Genomic DNA, 12,364 nt, shown 5'->3' with positions numbered 1-12,364 from the left:
GTATTTTATTAATTTGTATAGCAATAAATATGTGTCAGGAACAGTTTTGAAACTTAATCCTCAAATACTACTACCTTAAATTTATTTATTTATTTATTTATTTTTATTTTGTTTTTGAGATGGAGTTTCACTCTTGTTATCTAGGCTGGATGGAGTACAATGCCGTGATCCTGGCTCACTGCAACCTCTGCCTCCCAGGTTCAAGTGATTCTCTTGCCTCAGCCTCCCAAGTAGCTGGGATTATAGGTGCCCACCACCACACCTGGCTAGTTTTTGTATTTTTAGTAGAGATGGGGTTTCACCATTTTGGCCCAGGCTGGTCTCGAACTCCTCAGGTGATCTGCCCACCTCAGCCTCCCAAAGTGCTGGTATTACAGGCTGGTATTACACGCCCAGCCCTTAAATGTATTTTTGTGTGAGTGTATGGTAAAAATCTTGGATCTGGAAGAAACCCAAAGATTACTAAATAAACTCTTTATTTATCTCTTTAATAAACTCTTTTTAGTTATTATTTGTGTTCCTTGTTTGCAAAAAGTACCTAATTTATTCAAATTGTGCTTCATCCAGTGGGAGCTATTGAGAGTTGGCCACCCATAGAAAATTGAGGGAGGATTTTCGGAACTGCTGAAGGTTTCTGCCACATGCATGATTCTGATATACCCTGGAAGAATGGTCCGAGCCCTCCCAACAGGGACACAGAGTGTGGAATGCTAGCAGCACACAAAGGGTGGCAGAGCTTGCCCTGCACGTGACAGCACAGGCGCTGAGATGTGTCCCAGAAAAATGTGCAGGTAGAAACCTACCTGAGACATCCAACAGAAACATACCTCTTAACTTCCTTCCTCCTTTAGTTTTTTGAATCAGTTTATTTGGTTGGGAAGTGTAAGCAAGGATAGTGTGCAAAGAAGTAAGAAAACTACCCCTCTTCTTCACCTGCTCTGCGTTAGCACAACAGGACAACTCTCACTGAGCCTTCCTGTCCTGCAGATTTCTTTCTTCTTTTCTTTTTTCTTTTTTTTTTTTTTTGAGATGGAATCTTGCTCTTTTGCCCAGGCTGGAGTGCAGTGGCTCAATCTAAGCTCACTGCAACCTCCAACTCCCAGGTTCAAGCAATTCTCCTGCCTCAGCCTCCTGAGTTGCGGGGATGACAGGTGCCTGCCACCACGCCTGGCTAATTTTTGTATTTTTAGTAGAGATGGGGTTTTGCTATGTTGGCCAGGCTGGTCTCGAACTCCTGACCCCAGGTGACCCACCCACCTTGGCCTCCAAATGTGTTGGGATTACAGGGTGTATGCCACAATGCCCAGCGTGTCCTGAAGTTTTCATAGTGAACCATCTTCGTGTATGTATATTGAGTGGGTTGCATTCATATCATGTGTGTTTTATACAGTGAGGTAGATTTCAGTTACATAGGAATATAGTTAATAACAGTGTATTCCTGAAAATTGCTAAGATAGTGGATATAAAGTGTTCTCACCACCAAAATGGTAACCGTGAGGTAATACATAAGTTAACTAGCTAGGTTTAATCATTCCACAGCATATATATACTTCAAAACATCATGTTATACACAATAAATACATACAGTTTTATCTGTCAATTTGAAGTTAAGGAAGAAAATAGACTGGATTTTCTTACACCTTTTAAATGATTAAATATTGTAAAAATAGGAACCAATCACATGAGAGAAACATTTACTACTGTTGGTGATAAAAATACAGGGAGAATGTAATGCACTTTGGAGTGATGAAGATTCTCTGGATGCTGCCACTGCATCTGCTAGCGCCGTGGCATACTGAGGGAAAATGGCACTGTCTTCCAATGCTACATACAGCAAGGAATAGCACCTGTTTTCCCCCCTAGAGCTACCATCACAGGCATTTGCTTATGTTACAGCCTTCCAATAACTAATATGTGGAAAACACCAAGACACCACTTAAGGTCTTTACAAAGCGAGAAAGAATTGGAAAAAAAAGAACAAAAGGCCGGGCACAGTGGCTCACGCCTGTAATCCCAGCACTTTGAGAGGCCAAAGCGGGCGGATCATGAGGTCAGGAGTTCGCGACCAGCCTGGCCAATATGGTAAAACCCCATCTCTACTAAAAATACAAAAAAATTAGCCGTGTGTGGTGGTGTGTGCCTGTAGTCCCAGCTACTGGGGAGGCTGAGGCAGAAGAATTGCTTGAACCCTGGAGGCAGAGGTTGCAGTGAGCCGAGATCATGCCTCCGCACTCCAGCCTGGACAACAGAGAGAGATTCCATTCTCCAAAAAAAGGAAAGAAAAGAAAAGAATGTGAATAGTGACATCACGTTAAAAAGTAAGAATAAACTTTAGCCTTGTGGGCTTTTTTTGGCACATTTTTCCCACTAATTCTCATGCATCATCCCTGTTCTCACTCTTCTCTGTCTTTTCTTCATCCAGTAATAGAGAAAGAGGACTTAGAAGGTACCCAATCCAGTACTTCCTAGGATTGGAAGGAAGCCGCCTCATTTCATGTATAAGTGGCACCAGCTTGACTATAGGAAGAGAGATAGCGTGAAGCCGTTCAGATCTAAACTAGAAAGCTTTCAAACGTGGTAGTTGTGGAGTTATTCTCTCTCTGGAATGAACGATGTAGAGATGGTGAGAAATCAGAGTGGGCGATTTTAGACATTTCCCTTTACCCTACTTCATTCCCGCTCTGTACAGAGCTTTGTTTCTGTTCTTCACCTTATTTCTTTGAGCAAGAGTAAAGCCTCTGATTATGAAAACACACAGTCCATAAATTGCCAGAAAACACATTTTCTTGCACTGAAAGATTTGTTTTATGGAAAATCTCATAAACACTGTCAAGGAAGGTTTTGAAAGAAGGTCAGATGTCCTTCAGAATGCTATTTGCCTATCACCATTCACATCTCAGTATGACTGACATCTGTTCTCAGCTCTGATGGGGAGAGATGGACAGAGACAGCAGCACTGTCCCCTGTGGCCCAGGGTTGCCTGTGGGGATGCCCCCCCACAAGAAGCAGGCTGGAGGGATGATCTTTTGTTGGGACTCTAATGTTTTTCTCTCTCCTGTAGGGGGTGACAGGTGCTTTGACAGTTTTGATGAAAGATGCAATAAAACCAAACCTGATGCAGACCCTGGAAGTAAGTGGTTTTCTTCTTATAGTAATTGTTTGCATTAACTGAATTGCCCCACAATGTGAACATTTTTAGCCAATATGAGGCAGGCATAGAGCACACCTGGGGCAGCAATGTGCTTTGCAATCTCAGAAAGAGTGAGGATCTGGTTAGGAACAAGGAACTACCTGAGACTGGGTAATTTATGAAGAAACATCAGAATAACTTCTTGGCCAACCGAAAAAAAAAAAAAGCTTAAAGTATATTCATAGCTTCTTTAATACGAGTTATGTCTTGGCTCAATTGACCCGAGTAGAAACTTAGAAAGTCAATGTCTGAGGCAGGGCTTAGTGGCTCACACCTGTAATCCCAGCTCTTTGGGAGGCCAGGGTGGGCAGATCATGAGGTCAGGAGTTCAAGACCAGACTGAGCAATATGGTGAAACCCCGTCTCTACTGAAAATACAAAAAAATTAGCCGGGTGTGGTAGTGCGCGCCTGTAGTCCAACTACTCTGGAGGCTGAGGCAGGAGAATCGCTTGAACCTGGAAGGCAGAGGTTGCAGTGAGCTGAGATCACGCCACTGCACTCCAGCCTGGGCAACAGAGCGAGACTCCATCTCAAAAAAAGAAAGAAAGAAAAAAAAAAAGAATGTCAATGTCTGTCTAACATTTCAATAGGTTGTATGGCCATGTTTACAATATAGTTTCTGTTTTCCCTTAATCTCTCATCATCATTGAGTTGTGGATTTTTTGGTTTGCTTTTGTATTGTTGTTTATTTGTTTCCAAGCAAAATACAGTAAATGCCAAGAAATGCTTTCCAGGAAAGCATACTGCGTTCCACTGTATAAGGATATTGTTTTTGTACATGACGTGCCCTGCTCTTGTCTTCACTGAACTTAAATTTTTTGTCAAGTTATCTCCATTTTAATCTAGTTTTCTAGTCACTAGTCATACTCCTTTGATTTAGTAATTATCTAATTCCCGACTCCTAGCTAGTGAGACCTCAGGGTTTGGGCCCAAACCCCAAAGAGGCAGTTTCTGGGCAAATTGAGTAGAGACTAGTGGAAGGGTAGGGGTAGGGAACTAGGGAGACAGTGATGTCCTGGTGAGTGTTCAACAGTCAGCACTCTGGGGAAAGAATTCCTGGGTTATAGCATTTGCCAGTTTCCATGCTATGAATGATCCCACCATGGCCAGTCCTCTGGCTCCCTTCCATCTCAGTAAACATGGGAATTGGGGGAAAATTTGCACCATCAAGTGGTACAAATGGGCTCTTTGTCCTCAAGCTGCAGTGGGACAAAGGGAGGTGGTGGAGGTGACCAGAAGGCAAGTATGTTGGGGGAACACAGCAGCAAGGCAGCGGAATATCCATCCGTTTATTCATTTATTCAGCTGATAGAAAGCTGAGTTTGAATGGTCGCTGTGCCACGTACTAACCATGACTTGGGGTAAGTTATTTTGTATTTCAGCCTCCATTTTCTCCCGTGTAAAATGGTGAAAGTAGCAACAACTAACCTGACAGTGAAGATTAAATATTTATTTAAAGCATCACATGGACCAGTACAGTATAGTAGGGGCAAAGAACACAGCAGAGAAATAACTATTCAACGTCCCTGCCCTCTTGAAGCCTCCACTTCAGTGAAGGAGGCAGGCCAAAGGCAAGTCAAGAAACACACAGCATATTAGTTGGTGGTAAGGTCTGGAGAAGAAAAATCAGATGCCTTGAGGGGCACAGTGAAGTGGGTTGTGTGTGTCTGTGCCTGCCCGCCTGTTAAAGCAGCACCAGCACAGAGCTGAGTAAACCAAGGGGGTGAGCCATGCATGTGTCTTGAAGAGCATTTGGGTGTTACCTTTAGTGCAGAGGCCTTGGGCAGCAATGTGTTTTGCAATCTCAGGCAGAAAGAACTGAGGATCTGGTTAGGAACCCGTATTGGTTTGTTCTCACATTACTGTAAGGAACTACCTGAGACTGGGTAATTTATGAAGAAAATTGGTTTAATTGGCTCACAGTTCTGCAGGCTGTACAGGAAGTGTGGCTGGGGAGGCCTCAGGAAACTTATAATCATGGTGGGAGGCAAACGGGAAGCAGACAGGTCTTCACATGGCAGAGCAGGAGAGAGAGCGAGGGAGGAAGTGCTACACAGTTTTAAACGACTAGATCTCATGAGGACTCACTCACGATCATGAGAACAGCAAGGGGGAAACTCACTCCCAGGATCCAGTCACCTCCCCCCAGGCTCCTCCTCCAACACTGAAGGTTATAATTCGACATGAGATTTGGGTGGGGACACAGAGCCAAACCATATCAGAACCAATATGACAGAAATGGGGGGACTGGCCAGGCGCAGTGGCTCACGCTTGTAATCCCAGCACTTTGGGAGGCCAAGGCGGGCAGATCCCTTGAGGTCAGGAGCCTCAAGACCAGCCTGGCCAACATGGTGAATCCCGTCTCTACTGAAAATACAAAATACATTAGCTGGGCATGGTGGCGGGCACCTGTAATCCCAGCTACTTGGGAGGCTGAGGCAGGAGAATCACTTGAACAGGAGGCGAAGGTTACGGTGAACTGAGTTTGCACCACTGCACTCCAGCCTGGGTGACAGAGCGAGACTCTGTCTTTTAAAAAAAGAGAATAGAAAGAAATGGGGGGACCATTTCTGAAGGTGTCCAGTGAGGGTGCAACCTGAAGGTGTCCCCTGAGCTGAGGAAAGGAGGACTGAACACCTTTGAACAGGTGTCTGCAGCCCCGGGGGAGGAGTGCAGGATGCATAGGTGCCAAGGCCACGCCGTCCTGCAGCAGGTTGTCCTTCGCATCTTTCCTCTCCCCTGATCCTTCTGCCAGCAGGCACGTGTCCTCAAAGGTAGGCCATCTTAAAAAGCAAACAAAAACATTTCAAAACCCTCCCGCCCTATTGCATCCTCATCTAACTCCTGCCCAGCTCTTGTCTGTCATTGGGGTCTCCATGTTAACTGACCTCGGGTTCCACCTCTCCTGACTGCCCTTGTCCAGGTCACTTGTCCCTCGGAGACACCAAGTCTTTGTTGCTCTGCCCCCCTCAGAGAAGCTCAACAGTTTGACACAGCTGCCCTTGTCTTCCTTCGGGAGCATCTGGTTCCTCTGGTGTCTGGGGTCCCTTCCTCCCCAGGCCTGCTCACTGCTCCTCCTCTGCTTTGCTGGCTTCTCTGATGACCCCTCACCTTTCTCACCCCGTTCTCCTCCAGGATTAGCCGGGTGATGACTCCCAAACTCTTGTTTGGAATATCATGCTCCTAGAATTTCAGACTTGCAGGTGTAGTTACCAGGAGCCATGTGGGTGGGTAAAAGCCATTTCAAACTCATACATAAACCAGGACCCACCTCCTACTTCCTTCCAGCTCTCTACTTCCCTGAAACCTACCCAGTCATTCAAGGCAGAAACCCGGGGATGATCCTGAGGCCTGTTTTCCCTTCCCCACTTCCTGTCTCCATTCCTGCCAAGTCGTCCTTGGTTACATGACTCTGCCCTGTCCATGGCACTCAATGCCTCCCTCCTTCCGGCTTCAGCTGCCAGCCCGCCCCACCTGCAGCAGTGCAGCAGCCTCCCAACTAGTCTCTCTGCTGCTACTCTTCTTCCAAAATACTCTCTCTCCTCAGCAGTCATAGAGACTGAAACCTAATCAAGCCCTGTTACCTTCCTGCTTAGAGTTCTTCCATGTTTCCTTCCTGGTCTGAAAAGCCCCTGGGATCTGGCCCTCATCCCTCCCTCCTCCCTTATCCTCATCTCTCATCCTCTGGGGGCCCTTTGCATGGCTGACACCACTACCTAGGCCACTTCCTGATATTCGCACGTCCAGCTCCTTCGCCTCCCTCAGGTCTCATGTCATGTAAGCATCAACTGCTCAGAGAAGCCACAGGAATGTGCAACCCCCGTCCGTCTGCTGTCATTGCAGTGCATAGCACAGAATGCTGAGAGCTTCCTATTTCCTTGTCCGTGTTCTGTATTTCTCCTCCCACCGGGATGAGAGCAAGACCTTTTCCATCCTGTTCACCACCATATCTCTAGCTTCTAGAAAGTACCTAACACCTATTAGAGGCTCAGTAAAGATTTGTTGATTGAGTGAATGCTTATTATTTTTACTACATTCTCCTAAAAATATACATTTGTTAATAAATAACTGAATAAGAGAAAATATATGAAGTGATGTGATATTCCTTCATAACACTTCTCCCTCAAAGATGAATACTTATGATTAGTGCTAATCATTTTCTTGTTTTAAATAATTCTTTTTTTTTTTTTTTTGAGACAGAGTTTTGCTCTTGTTGCACAGTGGTGCAATCTTGGCTTGCTGCAACCTCTGCCTTCCGGTTTCAAGCAATTCTTCTGCCTCAGCCTTCCAAGCATCTGGGATTACAGGCATCTGCCACCATGCCCGGCTAATTTTTGTGTTTTTAGTATAGACGGGGTTTCACCGTGTTGGCCAGGCTGGTCTTGAACTCCTGACCTCTTGATCCGCCCACCTCTGCCTCCCAAAGTGCTCGGATTACAGGTGTGAGCCACCATGCCCGGCCTAAATAATTCTTTTTTCTATTAGAAATCATTTGCGCTTCTGAGATATTTCCCACTCTGAAAACCTGGGAAATGGAAAGTCTAGTTTCCATTTAATGAATGAATTGTGGATTTGTTGTGCCAAGCAGTTCTTATTGCCCTTACTTTTATTTTCTTTTCAAGGGTTCTGAATCTCTGATTTATTAGGCAACACAGAAATAACAACTTTAGATTGTATTACAAAAAGTGCTCAGGCCGGGCGCGGTGGCTCATGCCTGTAATCCCAGTACTTTGGGAGGCCGAGGCGGAGGGATCACTTGAGGTCAGGAGTTTGAGACCAGCTGGCCAACATGGTGAAACCCTGCCTCTACTAAAAATATAAAAATTTGCTGGGCGTGGTGGCCCACGCCTGTAATCCCAGCTACTCAGGAGGCTGAGGCAGGAGAATAACTTGAACCCAGGAGGCGGAAGTTGCAGTGAGCCGAGATCTCACCACTGCACTCCAGCCTGGGTGACAGATTGAGACCTTGCCTCAATTAAAAAAAAAAAAAAAGTGCTCAAACTGTTCATATATAGGACAGGACTGGGCTTGCTAGGGAGAAAAGGGACTACAAGGACACAAGAACTCCTCGTCCTAAACGAAGTATGAAGGTACACAGACAAGTTTCTTGTTGGTCAGAAAACAGAGAAATCCACAGTAACTATAATACATCCCTTAAAGAATAAGCATGTATTTATAGGAAACAAAGCTTTCCATAGAGAAACCACTTTCGCCAGATGATTATATGGACTTGGGTTTTGTTTCTGAATCTGTCACTTGGCAAATGAAGATACCATCTTCAGGATGTTCTATGTCATCCATTTCATTTAAGGCATAGGCTGTTTTAAGATTACTTTAAAAGATAAGGACCTTTTTACAAAATAAAACACTGCATTCACTTAAAATATTTGCACACATGAACTCTTGTACCCTGATCCTTTGTTGTCACTCTGGGTTTCATGTATCTAATCATTGACTAGGAATCTATCTCAGCAGGTAATCCAAAAATCATTGACTAATTTGTGGATTATGCTTTCCTGCTCACATTTGAACACACCTGGTTGTAGTCTGGTAAGAGGTCATCAAGGGCTACATCATTGTAGGTTACCAGGAGACCAGTAGTTCTTAATCCTGACTGCACTTGAGAAGCTCCTGGGAAGATTTAAGAATATTGATTGATGCCGGACTCCCCATCAGACCCAGAGAACATAATGTCTAGGGATAAGTCTTGGGTACCCCAAGTGCTTCTCATGTATCGCCAGACTGAGGAAGACTTAAGACAAGAAACAATGAGAGCTCTTAACATTTTCCCAGAGATTAGCCATGTGTGTCATTGATGGAAACTCCACATGGGAGAGCACACTGTCCAATATGGCGGCCACTGGACATGTGGCCATTTCAACCTAAATTACCTGTATTTAAATAAAATTTGGAATTCAGTTCTTCAGTCATTTTAGCCACATTTCTATTTGTGCATTTATTTATTGACTTTTTACTGCTCACATGTAAGTGCTTAGAACTCTGGTAAGCTAACAAGTAATTGAAATATTAATCTTATGAAATGTTTGAGAGGGCCATTATGGAGAATATTCATAGCAAAATAGTTCCTGCCTTATTTTCCTAAGTGTTCTGCATATAAGATAAAACCCAGAACTCAAGATAAATGTGTGTATGCCTTTGAGTTAGTCATAGAATTTTTTAAGCAACATGTTTAATTCGATGTACTGTATCTTATAGCTGTATCCATGTTTGAGTGTGCAGGTGTGTGTGTACCTGTGTTTGGATGTCTAACAATGACGTTCCAGTATTTTTTTCTCGCGAACTCCATACTGGGAGTTTTAAAACCAGAGCCCTAATCTTGACTTAATTATTAATTTCCTCCGTGGCCTTGAAGAATTCCCTTAGCCTCTCTGGACCTTAACTTTCTGGATAAAGAAGTTGGCCTCTTCGTGCTCTCAACATTATCTGGTTCTGTGATTTCTAGCTAAAACTACATTTATACAAAAATATAAACTGCTTTTGCAAAGTAAAGAGTAGAATAGTAGTTATCAGAGGCAGTGGGGGATGGAGAAGTTGACCAAATAATACAAAATTCCAGTTAGATAGAAGGAATAAGTTTTCAGTATCTATTACATAGCAAGGTGACCGTAGTTAATAAAAGTGGATTGTTGCCAGGCGTGGTGGCTCACACCTGTAATCCCAGCACTTTGGGAGGCTGAGGCAGGCGGATCACCTGAGGTCAGGAGTTTGAGACCAGCCTGGCTAACATAGTGAAACCCCATCTCTACTAAAAATGCAAAAATTACCACTACATGTGGTGACATGCACATGTAGTCCCAGCTACTGGGGAGGCTGAGGCAGGAGAATCGCTAGAACCCAGGAGGCAGAGGTTGCAGTGACCCAAGTTGGCGGCACTGCACTCCAGCCTAGGTGACAGAGCAAGACTCCATCTCAAAGAAAAGAAAAAAGCATTGTACATTTTTTAAGTGTTAAAAAATTATATTTTAAATGTTGTCACTACAAAATGGATAAATCTGTGAGGTGATGGATACGTTGGTTAGCTTGATATAATCATTCCATGCTATATACATATATTAGAACAGAACATTGTACGCCATAAATAGGTGCAATTATTATTCATCAATTAACAAATAAAAAATGCTTTTGCTAATAGGTTAGTATCAAGCCTGAAAAATAAGAGAGAGTCTACAAAGGAGAAAAGTCCTTTGCTTTTTTAAATAAAATATTGCTGTGGATCTAGTAGCAGTTTGGGGTGGTTATCCCAGGACCAGCAATGTGCTTGTGCAGATTCAGCCCCCACCACTTCTGTCCCCTGGAGACCCAAGCTGGGTGCTTCTCAGACAGTTGGCAGCCTGTAGCTGAGTGAAGCCAGCTGCCCATCCAGGGTGGAGTTTGTGACCTTGTCCTCGTCAAACTTTGACCATCTCCACTAGCTTATTATGGGCAAGGACATCAGAAGACCAGCAAGGTTAGGAGGGGATGGAGACTTAAGTTCTTTTTAAAAATATTTTCTTCAGAACACTTATAAGGTTAATCTAGATAGAAGTGAGATAAGACAGAGATATAAACACCAAACATGCATATTTACGTATTCATAAACATGTGTCCCTGGGTTTTATTTATTTATTTTTATTTATTATTTTTTTCATTTTTGAGTCAGAGTCGGTCTGTCACTCAGACTGGAATGAGTGCAATCTCAGCTCACTGCAACCTCCACCTCCCAGGTTCAAGTGATTCTTGTGCTTCAGCCTTCAGAGTAGCTGAGCTGGGTTTACAGGGGTACACCACCACACCCTGCTAAATTTTGTATTTTTAGTAGAGATGGGTTTCACTGTTGGCCAGGCTGGTCTTGAACTCCTGACCTCAGGTGATCTGCCCACCTCGGCCTCCCAAAGTGCTGAGATTACAGGCATGAGTCACTGCGCCCAGCCAATTGTATTGATTTTTATGGTTACCTTTTGTTGAATGGACTCATTTGTTAATTAAAAAAATAAATAGATACACTTCTTATACTATCAGGGTTTAATTTCATTCTTTTGAAAAATATAGTGCATAGCAACATAAAATAAGGTAAATAATTATTTCATGGTCATTGAGTCAACTAACAAAATGGCTTAACAATATTTTGGAAGGAAGTGACTATATTCTCACAGTTTTGTGTCTCAGGTTCAGCATTAAATGTTGAATAACATGTTTCTAGAATCCGGAGGGGATTTGGTCCTTTGATTGAGTCAGGGTGTTTTGACTGTCTTTGAAATATTTTATGCATTAAATATGCGGTATTCATAAAACTTTCCTACCCTGTTTGCCCCAAATTGATCTTGGTTTCCATGCTTCTGTTTGTCTTTTGGGATTTTGATTTGCTCTTTCACTTCTCTAGGGGACACCTGTGTTCGTGCATGCGGGCCCTTTTGCTAACATTGCTCACGGCAACTCTTCAGTGTTGGCTGATAAAATTGCCCTGAAACTGGTTGGTGAAGAAGGATTTGTAGGTAAGTTACTTCTTTTAAATTTAGTTGTTGTAGAATATTGAAGAAATCTAAAAGCTGATGACAAGAATGGAGTGATATCCATACTGACATAAAATATATTCTTTCAGGCCCCCTCTTTCATAAATGGTTTCAGTAATGGAAAAGCCCTACGGTCTGGTCTATGGAATTATGCTTGTGCTTGAATCATAGATTCTAGTATCAAGTCCATACGGGTTTGAGTATAAACTCTGATTCTTGCAAACTGAGTGACATTGTACACATTTTAATTACTACTGAACTTCAGTTTTCTTATGTGTAAAATTGTGGTAACAATATTGTATCAAACCTTTTAGGATTGTTGTGAAAACTAAATGAGATACTTTAGTCATTCAGCAAATGTTTTTTGAGACGCTACCACTTAGAAGGCATGCTACTGAGAGCTAGGGATCCAGTGGTAAGCAAAAGAGATAGGCGCAGTGGCATAGGCCTCTAAGCCCAGCTACTCAGGAAGCTGAGGCAGGAGGATTGCTCGAGCCCAGAAGTTTGTGTCCAGCCTGGGCAGCATAGCAAGACCCTGCCTCTGTGAAAAAAATAAAATTAAAACAACCAGCCGCCGGGCGCGGTGGCTCAAGCCTGTAATCCCAGCACTTTGGGAGGCCGAGACGGGTGGATCACGAGGTCAGGAGATCGAGACCATCCTGG

At 43.5% G+C, this 12,364-nt stretch overlaps 1 protein-coding gene across 1 annotated transcript in view; it reads left to right on the top strand.

The window, feature by feature from the left end:
- MTHFD1L (methylenetetrahydrofolate dehydrogenase (NADP+ dependent) 1-like) overlaps window positions 1–12,364 on the top strand; it is a 239,925-nt gene that overhangs the window by 98,284 nt on the left and 129,277 nt on the right. Inside the window, exons 20-21 of the mRNA XM_011943777.1 lie at window positions 3,062–3,130; window positions 11,572–11,683. Of these exons, the coding sequence (XP_011799167.1) occupies window positions 3,062–3,130; window positions 11,572–11,683 (181 nt within the window). The remainder of the gene's footprint in view (window positions 1–3,061; window positions 3,131–11,571; window positions 11,684–12,364) is intronic.

The sequence above is a fragment of the Colobus angolensis genome, unplaced genomic scaffold (genome assembly GCF_000951035.1).
Source record: "Colobus angolensis palliatus isolate OR3802 unplaced genomic scaffold, Cang.pa_1.0 Scaffold221, whole genome shotgun sequence".
Taxonomy (NCBI): domain Eukaryota; kingdom Metazoa; phylum Chordata; class Mammalia; order Primates; family Cercopithecidae; genus Colobus; species Colobus angolensis.
The sequence above is the reverse complement of the archived record's forward strand: the minus strand, read 5'-3'. Positions and strand labels throughout refer to the sequence as shown.